Source organism: Pteropus alecto, unplaced genomic scaffold (assembly GCF_000325575.1).
Source record: "Pteropus alecto unplaced genomic scaffold, ASM32557v1 scaffold80, whole genome shotgun sequence".
Taxonomy (NCBI): Eukaryota; Metazoa; Chordata; class Mammalia; order Chiroptera; family Pteropodidae; genus Pteropus; species Pteropus alecto.
In genome coordinates this window covers 37,959-58,084 of record NW_006430460.1, presented here as the reverse complement: position 1 = coordinate 58,084, position 20,126 = coordinate 37,959, and the positions used below count along the sequence as shown (strand labels likewise).

Genomic DNA, 20,126 nt, shown 5'->3' with positions numbered 1-20,126 from the left:
AAAAACGTGTCGAGACCAAAGTTGCCACGGAAGTGGAAAGCTGTTTCTGAAATTGTGTTTGGGATTTCTCACCCCAGCTCCACCGTCCACCACTACGAGGGGTGGAATCTCTGGTATTCGATGCTGATTTTTCTCTGGGGGGCGGGGGGCGTGTACCTTTACCTTTTTTGAAAGTTGCATCTGCTGAAGTAGATACTATTAGCACTGTTTCGTTGTGTTTAAACTAAGATGCAAGCACTTGACTGCCTTCAATATAACATTTTAAATAGACTTTTTATTTGTTTTTCTATCCTTTCCATGTGCTACCCAGGAGCTCCAGGTAAGGGGATGTTCTTTTTGACTCAGGTGTGCTAGTCGATGTTGTGCATCAGTGCAGATTCTTAACAACATAACTGCTTCTTCCTTCTAGCGTATGTATGCCTGTTTGCGTGCACATTCACACTGAGGGGCGTGTGACCGAAGAAATATGTTCCTTGGTGGCTCTAGTATGGAAATATGTTCTGAAGTAGAAACACAAGAGAGTTTTAAAGTCTTTATATGCCTTGTTCTGGGAGTCGCATGCTTGTATCTCCTGAGAGGAAGTAAGTTTTTAAGGAAGATCCATCGAAATCCTAGTTTCTGATTAGGCATTTGCACGACTAGGTTGAGTTCGTTGTTAAATTATTTTATTAAAGACAAAATCAACCAGCTGCACCTAACCATGTACCTACACGCTTCCAGTCGAATACTTTTATTTTCCAGGAGTTAGGAGCTACCTTTGTATGGTGGTTATATAAACAGTGCACCCCAGTTCCTTCAATGATAATTCTTATTTGACAGATTTCCAATATGAAAAAAATTATCTCAAAGACTTATTTCCCACATTTCTAGAACATGCTCAGTCATTAATGCTTTCTCATCTCGGTATAAATCCCGTGTGATTGAGTTCGATGACTGGCTTCTGCAAACGGTCCATCAGGAACAGTTAGCCATCTCCCGAATTTTCTCACACAGATAATCAGCCGTAATCAGTAAAAGGCCGTTTTGACTTTTGGCCTGGTTTGTAACATAAAATGCAGATGTGACATTTGGACATGGGAAAGGTGGAGGGTGGTCCCCCGGCAGGCATATTCGTGGGCTGTGTTGAGAAGTCCTGGTTGGCTCTTCTTCGCCATGGCCTGTAACACAGGCTAGGCTGTAGCCCGTCCCATCTCAGCCACCACCCAGAAAACAGTTCCAGTACCCCTGCCTCTGGTGGAGCCACCACGTCCTCTAGCAAACATCTAGGGACTATTCCTGCCAGAACGGCTTTCCCTGACTCCCAGGCCTCAGGCCTGATTCACCCAAGTTGTCCCCCGAGCTGCAGCCAAACCAACGGTACCGGCGTCCACGGCCACCGTAGCATTTTCTGCCCTAGACGTCTGCATCCTCTGCAAGCTCAAGTTCAGCGCAGAGAACTCCACAGTTGTCGCCTGAGATAGTCTGTGTAGCCCGTCCACTGACCTGGTGCAAGAGAGCCCGTTTTGTGAATTTCTGCTTTATAGTTGTGTGTTTCTTCCAGTCACTTCCACATTCTATTTCCCTCTGTATGGTATTCTCGGTTCTCTTTTTCATTTCTTTACATATTGCATTTTCTTTTTCTTCCCAGAGCTCTTGCCTTTTCCACATTTTTTTTTTCAATTTTTTTTCCCCACTGAACTAGCTATTTTTAAATCCCAGCATAACAACCTTTTTCACCAGGAAAAAAAATTATTTGTGGCGATCAATGATACAGATGCAAAGGTACAGAAGCACATAAAAAGCAGATGCAGCTTCAGAATCTGGAAATCATATTCTGAGTCTTTCTCTTTATAATCAAACAGTCCCAAGCACGGTCACGAACATCATAACTGGGGGTGAATAATGATAATTTCTGTGTCAAATTCAGAATGGGTTTGGGATTCTTACCTGTTGCCTTCTGCCGTGAATCGCCAAAACAGACTTTGGAAAAAACTAGGAGTCTGTTCTATGAGAGGTCTGTGAGAATATTCTGGAAGGCTTTGTTTCATTGGATGCCAGAGGAAATAGACCCTAAACCACAGGGAAAGTAATCAATTGAACGCTCACTAATTTTAACAGTAATTTGCATCTCGTATTATTATGCTATTAACTGAGCTCTCGTCAGAAAGTGATTTTATTTCAGCGAACCATCAGACTCATATTGGAAGGATTCTATGCTAGATTTTATTCAGATCGCCTATTTGCTCAGGTTAAAATTTGCTATCAACGGCCTGGGTGATCTTTCTCTTCTTTTATTCCTGTCTTAACAGAGAAAAATAAAACCTAAGTTCGTTTCCAGAGAAACATTTTACGTTGGTCAAGTAAAGTTATTTGATATCAAACAGTTCGTAGAGAAAGTCGGACACACAGCTGAAACTTTGTTAACACTTGTGCATTGCCGCTTGGCCCAGTTCCCAGTAGATTAAAACGCCCAGGCTGGCGATAAATGCTTGGTACCATGTCACTCATTATAAGTTCCGAAAAATAACAGTTTTCTGTGTTGAGACAATTTATTCAAGATGAGCCAGAAGCAAAGTCGCGCCTGCTGCTGCGGCCGCTGCATGGCGCGTGACCCGCGTCCCCCTCACCCCCTGCCCCCCGCCAGCTGCTCCCAAGGTCCTTAACTCTGCGTTTCATGCGTGGGAACGCCAGCACGCTTGCCTAATGCAAAGCGGGTCCCACTTCTCGCCCTCTGAGAACACGTGACCCAAGGGCAGGGACGCGCCACTTCCGAGGTGGCTGCTCGGTGAATGGTCTCTCCCTTCCAGATGTTTGGAGGCACGGATCATTTGCAGAGTTGACCCAAATGACCCTGTAAGACAACATAACATTTCCCACCATGGCAGAGACAGGTGTGATCGCGTCTACCTGTGCCTTACGCAGCATGAAGGTGACGTAGTGTGCTTCTGCTGCTTTTCACATCGTGTCACAAAACATTTGGTGCCAAGGGACGTGAGGGCTTGAGAGTCACAAGGGAAAAGCCTCTCTCTCAGCCATGACTTCGCGAGTGGGACAGCGTGAGCAGGCTGGGGCGTAGAGTAAAGCGGCCGATGGTGTGATTTCAGGGCGAGAGCGTGGACAACTTCAACTGGGGGGTTCGCCGGCGCTCCCTGGACAGCCTGGACAAGTGCGACGTGCAGCTTCTGGAGGAGCGCCAGCTGTCGGGGGGCGCCCCCAGCCTAGCCGCCCGCAGCCGCGAGGACTCCGACGAGTCATCGGAGGACGAGGACCTGGCGACCAGCCAGCTGCTGGAGCACACCGACCTCGTAAGTGGGGCCCCGGTTTCTGGAGTTAAAGCAGCAGCAGCAGCAGCAGCAGCAGCAGCAGCAGCAGCAGCAGCAGCAGCACCACCACCACCACCACCACCACCACCACCACCACCACCACCACCACCACCACCACCGTGGCGGTGGCCGCTGAGGGACCGTGCCCAGCGGCCTAACGAAACCCGAGCGCTGTCCAGCCCAGTCCCGCCGGCCTCGTCTCCGCGGACTGCAGCTGGACAGACGCCAGGCCTTCGTGACAAGCCCTGGACACCATTCGATCGGTGTCCGCCTCGGTTTTCTCATAAATAACCATTATCGTGCTGGCATCTTTTTTGGAAACACTTGACATCTGACGGTGTAGGAGCTAGGGCAGACAGGCGTTTCGGTGCACTCACGTGACACGGGGGTCAGGGTGGCAGAGGGCCGTGCCGTCACACCAGCTCCTATGTTCGGGGCATCATGACAGTGTGACGCATGCATCCCCGAGACCCCACGACCTGCACCCAGCTCAGCTCATGCGATGGTCTGCATGCTCCTGGGGACGGTAGCTACAGCTTCACAGAGACGTCGCACTGCCTCACGTTGCCTCGCTCTGTCAACAGATCATGACTCTTTCTCCTGCTGAGGAGGCCAACCCCGTGGACGGCGACATGCCGCCCGCAGACCCCCGCCCCCTCGGCGCCCGGACAGCCAGCTTCGACTCCTCCCTGGCCGACGTCGCCAACCTCCAGATCTCCGAGGGCTCCAAGGTGAGAGGGTCTGACAGCGGTGACTGCGGTTTCCCCCTAGGAAAGGTGCTTCCAATTTCTGGAATTCTTAGGGGCGGTCACCGGGGAAGGGAGCGGGGTGGGGACTGTCTTTCTCTTCCCTTTTACTTTCCTGAAATAATGGAGTTCGTTTTCCAGCTGTTTCGCCCTCACAACCTGAGCACCACCTCCTGTCGGTTGGACGCGATTTGATTTGAGGTCTTTTAACATGAAACATTTTCCGTACGCGTTGGACACGGCTGACGACTGGCAGGACAAACTGGCACATGTCCCAGATCGCAGTGACTGGGAAATGGCTGTTCTCTGTCGTGACTTTCCTAAAACAGCGTGCCGAGTGTAGCGCGGGGGTGCGCACGTATTCGGGGACATTTTTTCCTGTGTAGGAACCGAGGACACAGTTTGCACATTGATTCCGTCCTCGCCTCTGGGCACCCTGTCCCAACCTTCAGTATCAATCACAGCATTATGCACAGGACAAACGGTCCCAGCCAGGCTCTGAGGGCAAAAGTAAGTAACGATGCCATCTTCTTATTTAAAAAGAAAAGAATCTAACGATACGGACTTTACTTAAAGTCGATCTCATCTAAATGCCCAGAAAACATCCTGCCGCAGAAATGCGCACTGCCGTCAGCGTGGAATTCCGTGTTCTTATATCAGACGCACCCAAGTGACCAGGGCTGGTGGGGTGGTTTTTTCCTTCAGTTTGGTTGCCGGCAGTACAACTTCGAAAGAGAGAGTAAAACCGAAGAAAATAAAAATGTATAAAAGTATATCCTTTCCGATACTTGTAGTGGAAAAAACGCAGTACTGGCCATTCCGTGTTCCTGAGATCGTGGCAAATCTTCCCAACTGCCATGTCCTAAAACTGCAGAAATGGGAAGAAAAGTTATGTCTAAGATTTCATTGCACAGGGACTGTGACCAGGGATTCTTAGAGTTAGCAGAGTCTTTTTTTTTTTTTTTTAGCCAAAAAAAAAAGGGGGGCCCAGAAAGGAACCTTTTCTGAGATTAAAATGCCAGAATCCTAAAATTAAGAAATTAAACTTCGTGGAAAGGACATCACGGAACAGCTGCAAAGTTAACATTGGACACTTCTCAGTCTTTGAATAGGCGTTTTCTCAAATTTTCGATTTCAAATGCTAACCGATGTAGACTTCCCATAGAGAGCACTGCCTAAGTAATAATATTTTTAGGGAGTCACACAGAAATCTAATTCTATCAAGGAAAGTCTGAGTTTGATTTCTGAAAAGCTATCTCTGGATTTCTGCAACGTTTGATATATACGAGATGTTACAAAGAGAAAACAAAAGATGTTTTTTTAAGAACTCAGCTGTCCCCTGATCGATTAAGTGGACATGCACGAGTAGCCCGGACCCGTCACCAGTGGCCAGCCCTGTTGGCACCATTGTCATTTCAAAAACGCAGGAAGCAGCAGATGCGGAAAAGGGTCTGAAAATTAGGGTTCACAAGCGACTCTCCCGCAGATGTGAGACGCGCTTTCCCCAACGTGTCTGCCAGCGCCCTGTCCGGTCCCCTGAGCCCCAGGGTCAGAGCACTCAGCGGACGGCCAGGTGTCCCCCGTGGCCATGCTCTGATTCATTATACGCTTCCATTTGGCCCGGGTTTTGGGTTTTTAAGAAAATGACTCACCGGCACGTACGTGCGGTTGCTTCCGCCCTGTGACCTGCTGGCCCCTTGCTCTCGTCGGGAACAGTCAGCCGCTGTCACCCCTCCCTGCCCCCTCAGCCCCTGGTGCCACCTCTCCCTCAGCCCTTTCCACTCCCCCACGTTTCACAACTCCGTGGACGCAGCCCCTCGGCCCTGTCCCCTTCGAGGGGTGTCCCCGAGAGTCAGGCCCAGACGACGGGATCATAACAGGTTTGCAGCGTGGCAGGCCATCTGCGTGGCCGGCTCGGCGAAGGGCCACAGGCCGCTCACGCACAGGGGATACGGCCTGTGGGCAGCTGGCGCAGCGTCACCGAGGGCTCCGAGTTCTGGTCTCCGTGGCGAGGGTTCCGTGTGCAGAGATGGCTGCACCCAGCACTGTTCAGCCACAGAGCTCCGGGCCTGGGTGGCTCTGAGCCCTCTCCGCTCTGGGGACACAGCAGCCAGGGCCCAGGTGCAGTCCTGTCCCTCGCTTGTGAGCGTGGGGGCCGGACAGGGGTCACAGTGGTCGCAGTGTTTTCACTCCACAGTCGCAGGTCCGACAAGGCCACCCGACAGCCACCGGGGACCCCTGCGTCCCATCAGGAGAGGTGAGCAGCCGTCCGCACCTCTCATAGCCCAGGCCCCCCTCTTTCTCACTGTCCCAGGCTGACGCTGTCCAGGAGGGGGACGTCGTCCGGGAAGAGGACTTCTCCAGTTCCACCAACGAGCTGCCCGCAGCCTTCGAGTGCAGCGACAGCCTCAGCCTGGACATGACGGAGGCCGAGGGCAAAGGCGGCCGGGGCCTGGAGCAGTTCACGCTGGCAAGGTGGGCCGCCCAGGGGAGGGGACCTCACTGCCACTCCGGTCGCACGGCACACGCGCAGTGCTGGCACTTCCTCATGAAGGAGTCCAAAGTGACATGCAACCTGGAGGGCTCCTAGGCTGGGGTCATCCAGCCCCCCGCAGGGCCCACACAGAGCCGGAAAGCCACCCATGTAGGAAGTCGCAAGGCCACAGAGGGACATGCGAAGCTCAATGGGCCTGGGGACCTGGCCCACGCCTGTGAGCTTTGAAAACAGGCAGGGGTGGCAAGCAGGGAGGTGGCTTCTTTCCGTTTTGGGCTACAAAGCCACAGCTGGGGCCTCCTCTCCCTGAGGTGGCAGCTGCTGTGTCTGCCGAGTGCGCTTAGTCAGACTGCAACTCGGAGGAAGTACTCGTGAGCATCCGGCATGAGTCACAGGTGACGCTGCAGGTTTACTTCAGGAAAGGCAGCCAGGATCCCACGGCCACGCTTGCAAACGGTGGCTCGAGCCGCTCCTGGTGACGCCCGGAAGGGGGCCTCGCTCCCCTCCCCTCCCCTCCCCTCCTGCCACGTCCCTTCTGGCCGTCCGTGCACATGCAGCCCTGGGGCAAAGCCGACAGATTCAGAATTTTTGTTCTAATTTTTCGTAATGAAAAACGCCAAGGACCGAAAGGGCCGACGTGCTGGGGGAGAGCGCCGAGCGGAGCAGGGACGCTGCTCTGCACAGTCAGGAAGGACCCGGGCGGCCCCACGAGAGCCACGTCCCCAGAGCGGCCGCGGGTGCACAGGGGCGGGAAGGGGGGGCCATCCCTGCTGATGGCCCTCTCCTCTCCTCCAGCTTCGGGGACGGCGACAGGGGCGTCTCCCCACCGCCCTCGCCCTTCTTCTCGGCCATCCTGGCCGCGTTCCAGCCCGCAGCCTGCGACGACGCCGAGGAGGCCTGGCACAGCCACGTCACGCAGCTCATGGGCGACTCGGACGGCTCCTGTGCCGTGTACACCTTCCACGTGTTCTCCTCCTTGTTTAAGGTGCGAGTCCGCGGGGCATGCTGTCTGCGGGGGGCCGGCGGCTCATCTGGGGCAGGCGCCCCGGTTCCGGCTTCTCCTCTCTCCCAGCCTCCCCCCTGCTCCCACGCCCCTCCCCGAGCTGGCACCCGGGCTGCCGTGGCGTCCTGTCACGCCTGCCCTCTGGCCTTTGCCGATGGGTGGCCTCCCCCCACCTCTGCTTCCCCAGGACACTCTCGGTGTCTGTGTCCTTCATTGTTTGTTCTTCCGTTCCCTGTCATTTATCCCCGCCCCACGGGGCCCTTGAACTTCCCGCCCCACGGGGCCCTTGAACTTCCAGCTGGGGCCGTGAACACTCACCCGCTCTCCTGAGCCACCTCTGCCAGATGAAAGGTCACTTTTTGCTTCCCTTGCGTGAAGCACGGCCCAGCCAGTCCACGGTGTCGCCATGGTGCGAATCGGAAACCAGTGTACCTCCCCCAAGGGCTGCGGCCTGGATGTGGCAGCAGAGGACAGGCTGGGTCCAGCCCCCAGCCGGGCACCGGGGCGTCATGCTCACCCAGCTCCACGGAGCCATCCCTGTGGGCGCCTGCAGAGCGCCCCGCCACCCCAAACACACTTAACAACCGCTGGACTGGAGAGATGGAGGGACTCAACCAACCGCTGACTGGCGGCGGCTTATTTTTCGCCTGCCTATCTTTGGTCGTGCAGATTCGTCCGTATTTCTCTGTCTTGCCCTGAACTTGTTCTGTCCAAATTTCGCCCAATGCCGGCGGGGGCGGGAAGCGGCCACCGAGGCGGGTGTCCGCCGCTGGAATGGCAGCGTGGGGCCGACGCTCGGCCGCGAGCCTGAGAGTCACTGATGTGGGAACACGGGCCCCGTAAGGCTTAAGAGAAAACCGGTTTGAAAAATAACGCAGAATACTGCTCCTTTTTATTTTTAATGCCTAGGAAAGATGAGGACTCAGCACTAGCATTTCGTTGTAGTTTATTCAGGGGTCGTGAGATTGTGGGTATCTTTTATCTTCTTTCTTTCAAGTCCCTATTTTCTTATAATGAAAATGCTTTTCTTCTAGTATCTTCAGAAAAGCATTTTTCTAAACATCTAATAACATGGAAAACGACCTCCACTAGTGATGCAGGGAAAACTGGAAAGAGGCTGACTAAATGGACAGACAAGACAGAGCCCTGTAAGAGGTTTCTAGAAGTTGGGTTCTGTTGAGTATATCGCAACAGACTGAGGGGTGGGCCCTCTAAGCGCCTCTGGGAAGAGCCGTGGCAGAAGGGAAAGTCCAGAAAATTCAGAATGATATAAAAAGTGCAAAACGAACAAACTGGGGTCATCTGCCTTAAATGATTTCAAATTCAGGAAGCTGTGTCCGGGTTAACGTGAGAGGAATCCGTTTTTCAGCCTCGAGGCCCGTCATCTGTGCTGTTCTCTCAAGCTTGGCATCTACCTTTTGGAACTTGATAGAAGGCAGAGAGGACGCGCTCGGTCACGTCTGGGGTCAGCTGGGGCCGGAGGGGCCGTCAGGCTTCAGGCAGAAACCAGCTGCTGCTGAAAGCTAAAAATTCTGGAAACGCTCCCACATTAAACCCGACAGAAGTTTAAAAACCAACCACCAGAAAGCCGCCCTTTGACGTCAACTTCATTGTTAAGGATTCGGGAGCGATTATTTAGTTCGTCTTAAAGTCTCCTTTAAAATAATGGTTAATAATGCACGTTAAAGTTTGGCTATTGTAGAAATTTTTTTCTTTTTTAGTCACTAGACTATTCAGGCTCAGTTTTACAGTCCTGAGCAGTACTTACCCTTCTGCATAGCGTGGTCACCTCCTCTTCTCCCCCACTGTCTTCCCCATTGAGTGCAGATCTCTGACTGGATGTCGTTTCAGTGAGCGGAACCTCCCTTTGCTTCTCTCTCCCTTCCCCTGTCCCCCGGGATCTCGAGCAGTGCAGTCGCATCTGTCACACTTGTCACACTGTTCGAGCCACTTGTTTTGGTGTCTGTCCCCCCTAGCAAGGGCAGGTAACGGTGTCTCACTTTGACCCCCCCCCCGCCCCCCGCACCCTCGTCCACACAAAACGGGACTCAGCAAACGCAGAAGAATGACCGGAAGTCTTTTCTTTTTGTTCATGGACATCTCAAACGTACCGCTTCTGGCTTAATGCCCGTGGCCCAGAAGCCTGTGAGGCGGGCTGGGAGGTGGGGCTGGGCCCAGGGGCACGTGTGTGTGGGAGTTTTGTTTCATTAGTGTGCTAGACCAATCCCCGCGGAGCTTAGCTGCAGTCCTACTGCGTACAGCCCTGTTCGTTTCTGATGTCGCATTTAGCCTTAAGAACTTCCTCGTGCCATGTGATTGAGAGCAATAATAGTAGCGACACAGGTTTTAAGGAGAGATGCTGGAAGTGAAACCCACCTCAGACACGTCGTCTGCTAACCACCCGCCGGGTCCTCACCGTGTCTATATACGATTTTCCAGCTTTTTCCCATGAGTCCAAACACCACGTCCTCCTATGATGTGGTGGATTTTGGAAGCGGGGAGAGGAAGTAATTGCAAAAATAATTTGGCTTTAAAAAGAAAAAAAATTGTTTCTAATGGTCCAGCACGGACGTCTTTCCAAGTGTCTTGGTCACTATACTTCCTTCCTGCCACTCCTGCTGGAATATTGTCATTGGAGTACACAAAGCCACCAAGTTATGGGGCGTGTTCATGGGGACGTCAGGGGAACAAAACAGAGTTTACGTCCCTTAAACATCACCTGCCTTTCCCTGTGGCTCTAAAGTGCTCAGTGTAATGAAAACGGAACCTAGATCTCGCCTCATCCATAGGTAAGATGGGAAGAACCCCAAATATCTGGGAGACGTAATCTCACTTCTGGCCCTGCCACTCGATGAGCTGCGTGATGCCAGACGCGGCATCTCCTGCCCCTTTCAACTCTAACAACTGTCGAGGGGTGGGCATCGGCACGTAAAACTAACGACACTGTAAAGGCATGTACGTTCGGCATTATACCAAGATTCCCAGATATAAAAAATAAAACGCAACATGGTTGGCATTTACCAGCATATCTTGTAAAGAGCCCACGGCCGTCGGGCCCCCTCGCTCCCCCACAGCGGGGCGGAGCAGCTTTCTCGTAGGTGAGAGCCCACGGCTAGAAAGGTGTGGCATCTCTCTGGGGAAAGCCAGCGCCCAGGACTGGAATCATTTTGGGGTTAAAATACAGTTTATCCTTTTTGTTGAAAATAGTACGTGTGGACATTCGGGGGCTAAGAATGTTCCCACGTGGACATCAAGGCCTCCTAGCTTGGGTTCATCCTCAGAAGGTACAGGAGGGACAGTGACCTCGAGGGCTGTGAATTCCGGAGCCAGGCTCACCCTCGCTCCATCACTCGCTGGTGGCAGGGCCCTACGTGAGTCATTTCATCTCTCGTGTGGTTGTGAGGATCACTGAGCTGATGCAGACAAAGCCGGAGGGCAGAGTTAGGCACCTGCACAGGTGTGTTCCCGGGGGAGGTTCGGCCTGGGTCCCACGTAGCATTTACTCTCTATTCTTCAGAAGCTCAAACGGCACGATGTCCATGCTTCGTCTCGGAGCCGTGACCTTGTCTCGTCTGCGTTGCAGCCACGTTAGTGGCTTCTCACTGATCTGACGGACAGGCGCAGAGGGCTCGGCAGCGGTTCTGGGGGGCCACATGCTGACAGTGCCCGCTGCACGCCCAGGACCTATGCCCTGTCGCTGTCTTTATAAAGATGAGGAAAGGCCTTTCTCGTCCCCAGGTTAGCACCTGCCTTTACAAATGGTCACTATTTTGCCTTTCAGAACATCCAGAAAAGGTTCTGCTTCCTCACTTGCGATGCGGCCAGTTACCTGGGGGACAACCTCCGGGGCATCGGGGCCAAGTTCGTCAGCTCCTCGCAGATGCTCACCTCCTGCTCCGAGTGCCCCACGCTCTTCGTGGATGCTGAGACCGTGAGTGTCCCGGTGGCCTGCGGGGAGGCTGGTTTGCGCTGTGGTTGGCGGAGGGACACGTGCAGTGACTGTGAGCAGCGCCGGGTGGGACGTGACTGTCAGAGGCTGGCGTCGGCACAGAAGGATGGTACGTGCCGCCCGGGCCAAGGCGAGTCACTTCAGAGATTGGGAGAGAAACCCACTCTGGGCGCTCTCTGTGTCCTTGGGACCCCACCCCAGGGACTGACAGCGGGGTGGATGGAGGGCTAGCCCTCCAGAGCCGACCTTCCAGTCCTGACCCTGCCAGGCAGCCCGGCCAGATAGGTCCCCAGAGATAACACGTCACCACAGTCCCCACCCCCAAGTCTCAGTAGGACCCTGACTGCCCTCCGGAAGTAAGGCCCAGCCCACGCTGCCAATGATGCTTTTAAAGGGTGTTAAGACAGTCTCTGGCCAACCGAGTCGCGGCTTTGCGACCAGACTGTGACCTGGCGAGCCTGGCCCACTCTGCGAGGTGGGGAGGGGGGTGTTAGCGCCTTAGGTCCCCCATGTGTCACAGAAGCACCTCAGTGCTGAGCGAGTCCGAGGTTTAGAACCAGTGACGGCATCTTCGACTCTACAAGACTCTGAAGAGTCCGTCTTCCCGAGACCCTGACTGGGGAGTCTCAGTAGGACCCTGACTGCCCTCCGGAAGTAAAGCCCAGCCCACACTGCCAATGACGCATTTAAAGGGTGTTAAGACGGTCTCTGGCCAACCGAGTCGTGGCTTTGCGATCAGACTGTGACCCGTTGAGCCTGGCCCGCTGTGCGAGGGTGGGGGGCGGGTGTTAGTGCCTTAGGTCCCCCGTGTGTCACAGAACCACCTCAGTGCCAAGCGAGTCTGAGGTTTAGAACCAGTGACAGCATCTTCGACTTTACAAGACTCTGAATAGTCCTTCTTCCCAAGACCCTGACTGGGAGCCGGCTGTCTCGCGGCCAGGCCCACGAGCTGAGAAATCAATCAGCCTCCCACGAGGACGTAGAAATTAAACACAAAATCCATCTGAAAGTCTGTTTGGAGGTCTCTCCAGTATGTGGAGTTTACTGAGATGCTAGCGTCCGTGCATAAATGGATGGTGCTTCTTAACGTGTGCTCCGTGCTATCCTCGTTAGATCTGTCGGCACCGATGCAGGCAAAACAGATGTGTTCTCAGGCGGTCTGGACCAGCAGACAGACAGCTGTAGCTGCAGCTGACAGGGAGCAGCATCACAGACCGTGCGGCTCGTTCAAACGGATGCCGCTGCCCCGCCTCGCAGCACTTCCCAGTGTGTTTGCCTCTCTGCGCAGGCAGCCGGGCCTCGCCAGGTGTGTCTCCGGTGGCTTTAACACACATTCTCTTCCCATCTTCAGCTCCTTTCCTGCGGACTCCTGGACAAGCTCAAGTTCAGTGTTTTAGAACTGCAGGAATACTTGGACACCTACAACAACAGAAAAGAGGCCACTCTCGCAGTAAGCTCACGTCTCTGCACACCTGGCACTGGGCTACACACCAACGAGCCGGCCGCTGCGAGCCCGTGGGAGCGGCTGTCATTAGCTGGGGGGGGGAGGCGTTTTGGGGGAGACAGGCCGCATCCATTGCTATGTTGGAGTTACAGCTCCAATTTAATGGTGGCGGAACTGTCGATAGTGTGGATTATAAAAAAAAAAGATATCTACAAAGGAGAAAGTGTTTAGCTTTTATTTTTAGCCCCATAATTTCCTTACCAAGAAACTGGGACAGGTGGGCCTCTGCTTGATCTGTCCTTTTATCAGTTTTATAACTTGTTTTTCCTCGGAGCTGTGAAATGGCCAGTTAACTCCCTTCCGGGGTAGCCTCACTCCCCCAGGACTGGTTAAGATGAGTCTCGTCCCCCCTCTAACCACTCGTGGGAGCTGAGTCCCGGTCCCCATTGCTTCTCTTGGCCTCGGCTCCCGCTCTTTACTCTTTCCTTTTAGATTGTGAGTCTAGATCTAGATTGTAAAATGTTAGAGACAGAAGTGATAAAAAAAAAAAAAAAAAACCTGATTTCTGACAACTGGGTAATGTCTGTGTAATACGCCAGGCAGTAATCAAAGGGCATGGATTATGTAGTCAGATGGCCTGTGGTTCACACCATAGCTCAGCTACAGAAAGGTTAGGGACCTTGGATCAGTTACTCATTTTCTTTCATCACAGACTGATCATCTGTAAGACAGCAATCATAATTCTTTGCAAAATTCTTGTAAGACTGTGATAATTAAGAACCATCATAGCAGCTAACGTTTTCTGAATTCTTTGTGTCCAGCCACCTGATAAGAATTAAATCTCTTAAATCATGTGATGCCGACAGCTCCCTGGGGGGTTGCTGTCTTTAGCTAGAAGGGAGAAGCACTGTAATGGGGCCACAATACAATATCGCCTTTAAATAGAAATAATACATGGAAACTGCCTGGCACCGTGCCTCATACATAGAAGACGTTCACTGTGAAGTCACTGGTTCTTTGCTATTGTTTTGATCAGCTCGTGACCTGTTCAAGGTCAAGAGTTCTGACGTTCTACTGTTACAGGTCTCACTGTCGTCTATGTTGGTGGCTCTCTGCCTGTCACTGTTTCCAGCTTCTCAGTCACGCGTTGATACAAGGGATTCCCTTTGGTTCTGGCAGGTGAACAGACCAGTGTCTGGACGTCAGGTGTGGACTCCAGTTCTCCAGTGCTTAGTGTTTTCTGCCCAGAGGTTCCTTTTCATGTCTGGATCAGTTACTGTCCAGATGCTTCAGACTGGCAGATCCTCTAAACAGCTGTGATAACAGCCTTTCTTACACCAACGTTGACCTGCCCCCTCAGAAGCCACCTCGACATGACAGGATGGTGTGGCACGTCAGGGTACACCGTCCAGAACTACCCGGCCGTGAGGCAGTGAGGGACCCACCGCCTAATTTCAATCATATGAACGCTTTCTAACCGTACATGAATTTGTTTTAATTTGTACATAAATTAGGAGTGGTCCGGTGAAACCATGCTCCAGGGTGACGTGTCACAGCGTTGAAATTATGTTATTAAATGAACATCACTGAACCCGCATACACAGATATTTTAATTTCAAATAGTTCATCTTTAACTAGAAAGAATTATTTTCAGTCGTTACAGCAAAATTTTACTTTACTGTGATTAGAAGCTTAATCAGTTTTCCCTAACAGAATTGATGACAAAAATGTCCTCAGGGCGTCACTGAATTGACCTGTGTCTCTTTGTGACAACAGTGGCTTGCAAATTGTAAGGCAACTTTTGCTGGAGGATCGAGGGATGGAGTAATTACCTGTCAGCCGGGGGACTCAGAGGAAAAGGTAAGAAAAGCCTGTAGAGTTTCTCTCTTCTGTGCCCAGACGTTGTGTGTTGGTTTTCACCCACCCAAGAATCGTGAGACTCGGCAAAGGCACGGGCGGAACGAGCCGTCCATGCACGGGAAACCGAGACAGCCAAACAGAACATTCGAGCGTGCGTGACTGTGGGCGGGGCGCGGGGGGTCTTTTTGGAAAAGTAACGTCTAAAAATAACATTTTTGCTGGACATTGTCTAACTGTACTAATCAGTTCCTAACAGATCTGTTCTTCATTCAGAACGTAAAACCAAATCATGTGAATTCTTCGCTAAGTCCCTTAGTCCCTTCGATGAAGAATCTTTGTCGGCCTTTTGGCACGTCGCTCTCTTTATTTTCCAATTCCAGTTGACATACGAGATCATAGCAGTTTCAGGGGTACAGCATAGTGGTTAGATGTTTATATACCCGATTCCACCAACGGATCTAGTCCCCACCTGACACCGTACGTAGTCATTACTGTATTATATTCCCCGTGCAGTAAATTTCACCCCGTGACTATTTTGTAACGGCCAATTGGTACGTCGGAATCCCCTCACCCCTTCCTATCTGGCAACCACCAGTTTGTTCTCTGTATCTATGTGTTTCTGTTTTGTTTGTTCATTTGTTTTTCGGATCTCACATATAAGTGAAATCATATAGTATTTGTCTTTCTCTGTCTGACTTGCTTCATTTAGCTTAATACCTTCCAGGTCCATCCATGTCACAAATGGTAAGATTTTATTCTTTTTTTCTGGCTGAGTAATATTCCATTGTGTCTATGTACCACCTCTTCTTTATCAATCGTCTGTCCATGGACACTTAGATTGCTTCCATGTCTTGGCTACTATAAATAATGCTGCAGTGAACACAGGGGTGCTGAAGTCTTTTCAAATCAGTGTTTGGGATTTCTTCCGATAAATGCTCACAAGCAGAACTGCTGGATCATAGGGTAGTTCTATTTAAAAATTTTTAAGGAACCTCCATCCTGTTTTCCATGGCAACTACACAAATTTACAATCCCACCAACAGTGCATGAGGGTTCCCTTTCCCCCACACCCTTGCCAACACCTGTTTTTTGTTGATTTATTGACAATAGCCATTCTGACAGGTGTGAGGTTTTAATTGTGGTTTTAATTTGCATTTCCCTGATGATTAGTGACGCCGAGCATCTTTTCATGTGTCCATTGGCCATCGGTGTCTCCTCTTTGGAGAAATGTCTACTCAGGCCCTCTGCCCATTTTTTAATTGGGTTGTTTGTTTGGGGGGTTGTTCAGTTGTGTAAGTTGCTTATATATTTTGGATATTAACCCTTTATCACATCTATCATTGGTAAATATCTTCTCCCATTCACTAGGCTGCCTTTTCATTTTGTTGATGGTTTCCTTTGTTGTGCAAAACTTTTCAGTTTGATATAATCCCATTTGTTTAATTTTTCTTTTGTTTCCCTTGCCGACGAGACATATCCAAAAAAATATTACTAAGAGCAGTGTCAGAGAGTTTACTATCTGTTATCTTCTGGGATTTTTATGGTTTCGGGTCTTGCATTTAAGTCTTTAATCCATTTTTGTACATGGCGTAAGAAAGTTGTCTAGTTTCATGTTTTGCATGTATCTGTCCAGTTTTCCTAACACCTTTTATTGAATAGACTGTCTCTACTCCACTGTATATTCTTGCCTCCTTTGACACAGAGTAATTGACCACGTAGCTGTGGGTCCATTTCTGGGCCCTCGAGTCTGTTCCATTCATCTATGAGTCTATTGTTATGCTGGTCCCATGCTGTTTTGCTTACTACCTTGTAGTACAGTTTGACAGCAGGTAGTGTGATACCTCCAGGGTCTTTCGTGGTTCCACGTCAATTTTAGTATTATTCAGTTCTGTGAAAAACGCCCTCGGTATTTCGACAGGGATTGCAATGAATCTGTAGCGTGCTTCGGGCAGTATGGCCATCGTAATGCTAGCAACCCTTCCAGCGCCTGAGCAGGGCGTACCCTTCCGTTCACGTGTGCCCTCTTCCATTTCTGTCTTCGGGGTCTTGGTCAGATTCATTCCTGGATATTTCCTTCTTTTTGATGTAATCGTAAATGGGATTGTTTTCTTAATTTCTCCTTCTAATCATTCATTATTAGTGTATAGGACTGCAACAGATTTCTGTATATTAATTTTGTATCCTGCTACTTTACTGAATTCCATTAATTTCTCGCGGGTTCTTTACAGTTTTCTATATATAGTATGTCATCAGAAAGAGTGACAGTTTTACTTCTTCCTTTCCAGTCTGGATGCTTTTTATTGCCTCCTTTCTGTGGCTAGGACGTCCAATGCTATATTGAATAATAGTTTTAAGAGTGGGCATCCTTGTCTTGTTCCTGATCTACAAGGAAAATCTTTCAGCCCTTCACGATTGAGTATGATGTTAGCTATGGGCTTGTCATATCTAGCCTTTATCGTTTTGAGGTAAGTTCCTTCTATACCCAGCTTGTCAAGAGTTTCATCATAAATGGATGTTGAATTATTCCGCATCTGTTGAGAGTTTCGTGTGATTTTTATCCTTGGTTTTGTCGATGTGATGTACCACACTGACTGACTTGCGGATTTGAACCACACTTCCATCCCCGGTGTAAGTCCTACTTGGGCATGGTGCATAATCTTTTTAATGTATTTTTGGATTCGGTTTGCTCATGTTTTGTTGAGAACGTTTGCATCTGTTCATCAGGGATATGGGCCTGCGACTCTCTGTGGTGTCTTTGTTGGATCTGGTGTCAGGCTAATGCTGGCCTCGTAGAAAGAGTTTGGAGGCATTCTTCCCCTTCAGTTGTTTGGAATGCTTCAAGAAGGATGTTTGGCAGGTTCACCCGTGAAGCCCTCCGGCCCTGGGCTTCTGTTTGTTGGGAGTTTTCTGACGACAGCTTCAACGTCACTGCTGGTAATAGGTCTGTTCAGATTCCCTGTTCCTTCCTGGTTTACTCTTGGAAGACTGTTCTGTTTCTAGAAATGTATCCACTTCCTCTAGATTCCTTAGCATGTAATTGTTCACAGTTAATGGCACTCTGTATTCTGTGGTGTCGGTTGTCATCTCTCCTCTGTTCTGATTTTATTTATTTAGGCCCCCTCTCTTTTTAAGTCTGGCTAGATATCTGTCCATTTTATTTGCCCTTTTCAAAGCATTAGCTCTAGTTTCATTGACCTTTGCTACTTTTTTTCCTCTGTTTTGTTTATGGCTGATCTGATCTTGAGTATTTCCTTCCTTCCACATTGGTTTCTTTGTTCTTCTTCTCTGATTCCTTTAGGGATAGTTATATCGTTTATTTGGGGTTTTCCTGTTTCTTGCGGTAGGCCTCTATATTAAGAACTTCCCTCTTAGAAGGTCTTTTGCTGCATCTCATAAATTTCGGAAAGGTGCGTGTTCATGTTCATTTGTCTGAGGGACATTTCTGATTTTGTTTGGTTTCCTCTTTGATCCAGTGGTTGTATACTACCACGTTGTCTAATCTCCACGTATTTGTGCTTTTTCCTATTTGCTTCCTGTAGTGGATTTCTAGTTTTATGCCACTGTGGTCAGAAAATATGCTTGATCGAATTTCAACTTTCCTCATATGTGGTCTACCCTGGAAAATATTCTATGTGCATTTAAAAAGAATATGTATTGTGAAGTTTGGGGATGAAATGACCTATAAATGCCTAGTCGATCTAGTCTCACATGACATTTAAGGCCTTTATTTCCAGATTAACTGTCTGGATGACCTACCCACTGAGGTAAGTGGGGTATTGAAGCCCCCAAGTGTTATTACATCACCGGTCATTTCTGCCCGAGGTTCCACTAGCTCCTGCTTTATATAGTTAGGTGCGCCATTGTTGGGGGCGTAGATGTATGCAGCTGTCCTGTCGTCCCCTTGGGACGACCACTTCATTATGTGATGTCCTCCTTTGTCTCTTTTTACATTCCTCGTTTTAAAGCCTATTCAGTCTGACATGAGTATTGCGACCCCAGCTTTCCATCCATTTCTATAGGCATGGAACGTCTTTTTCCGTCCCTTCCCTTCGGGCTGTGTGTTTCGTAGGTAGTTGATCTCTTGTAGGCAGCACAGAGATGGCTCTAGATTTTTAATCCATTCAGCCACCTTTTACCTTTTGATTGGAGCATTTAGTCCATTTACATCAAATGATCGATAAGTATATGCTTTTTTCCGTTTTGTTACTTATGTGGGTTGTTTTGCTGTTTCTTCTCTCGATCCCTTTAGAATTACTCATTTTCTTTAGTGCTTTCTTCGGGTCTATTTATTTTTGTGTATGCTTTTTGTGGCTACCCTGAAGTTCACAGATAGCCATCTATATAATGGTCTATTTTTTAGCTGATACGTGTTTAAGTCCAAACCCATTCTAAAAGCAATATGTTTTTGCACCCTCATCCTCATTTTGGTTTTGACGTTTTTATCTGTTTTCTGTATGTCCTGACTTCTTACTGTAGTTATAGTTAATTTTGCTACCTTTGTGTTCTAACCTTCACTTTAGTTTTTTAAGTGGTTGATTCACTGTTTATTACATATTTGCCTTTACCAGTGAGATTTTCCCTTCCCTGTATTTTCTTATTTCTGGTTACGACTCTTCCTTTTCTGCCTAAGGAAGAGTCACATTTGTTGTAAGGCCAGGGTAGCGGTGGTTAGCTCCTTTAGTTGTTCGGCTTCTCCTCTGGAACGCCCACCATGCAAATGTTGGAGCACTTGGTGTCCTCCCAGAGGTCCCTTAGCCTATGCTCATTTTTTAAATTCCTCGTGTTTCTGATTGGGCGATATAGGTGGCTAATCTCTTCTGCTGCCTGAATCTGCTGTTTCCTTCTAATGTATTTTCCACGTCGGTTAGTGTAGTTTTCATCTCTGATTTGGGCCTGTACTATATTTCTTTGCTCCCCGTTGAAGTTCTGCGTTCTTCTATTCTACCTTCAAGTGTGTTGAGCATCCTTATGATCATTTCTTTGAATTCTTTATCAAGCAAATTACTTATCGCCCTTTCATTCGATTTTTTTTTCCGCAGGGTTTTGCGTTCCTGCATTTGGGGCGTTTTATTCTGTCTGACCTCCGTGTTTATTGTTAGTTAGATAAAATAGCTCTCTCCCCCAGCCTGCCCGCTAGGTCCGTCCCCAGGTGGAGGGGCCGGGCCCCGTTCGCGCCCGCTCTGACACGTGCTCTGGCCGCTGGCGCTAGCTCTGAGAGGGGTCGGCGGGGACACACTACAGAGCGCCCGCCAGCCCAGTGCAGGGGACGTGAACCGTGGCGCTCACTGGTGGGGGCCTCGGCTCGGCGGGGGGGGGCGCCCGCAGCCC

General features: G+C 50.0%; 1 protein-coding gene across 4 annotated transcripts in view; it reads left to right on the top strand.

The window, feature by feature from the left end:
- Window positions 1–20,126, top strand: part of FRY (FRY microtubule binding protein) — a 261,839-nt gene that overhangs the window by 229,295 nt on the left and 12,418 nt on the right. For 3 of the 4 annotated variants that reach the window (XM_025046870.1, XM_025046863.1, XM_006904798.3), the window contains exons 52-58: window positions 3,084–3,284; window positions 3,887–4,033; window positions 6,363–6,523; window positions 7,338–7,527; window positions 11,327–11,476; window positions 12,846–12,944; window positions 14,715–14,798. In XM_025046870.1, coding sequence (XP_024902638.1) covers window positions 3,084–3,284; window positions 3,887–4,033; window positions 6,363–6,523; window positions 7,338–7,527; window positions 11,327–11,476; window positions 12,846–12,944; window positions 14,715–14,798 — 1,032 coding nt within the window. Of the gene's footprint in view, window positions 1–3,083; window positions 3,285–3,886; window positions 4,034–4,189; window positions 4,822–6,362; window positions 6,524–7,337; window positions 7,528–11,326; window positions 11,477–12,845; window positions 12,945–14,714; window positions 14,799–20,126 lie in introns of those variants that run through there. The other variant, XM_025046876.1, reaches the window with a different exon arrangement.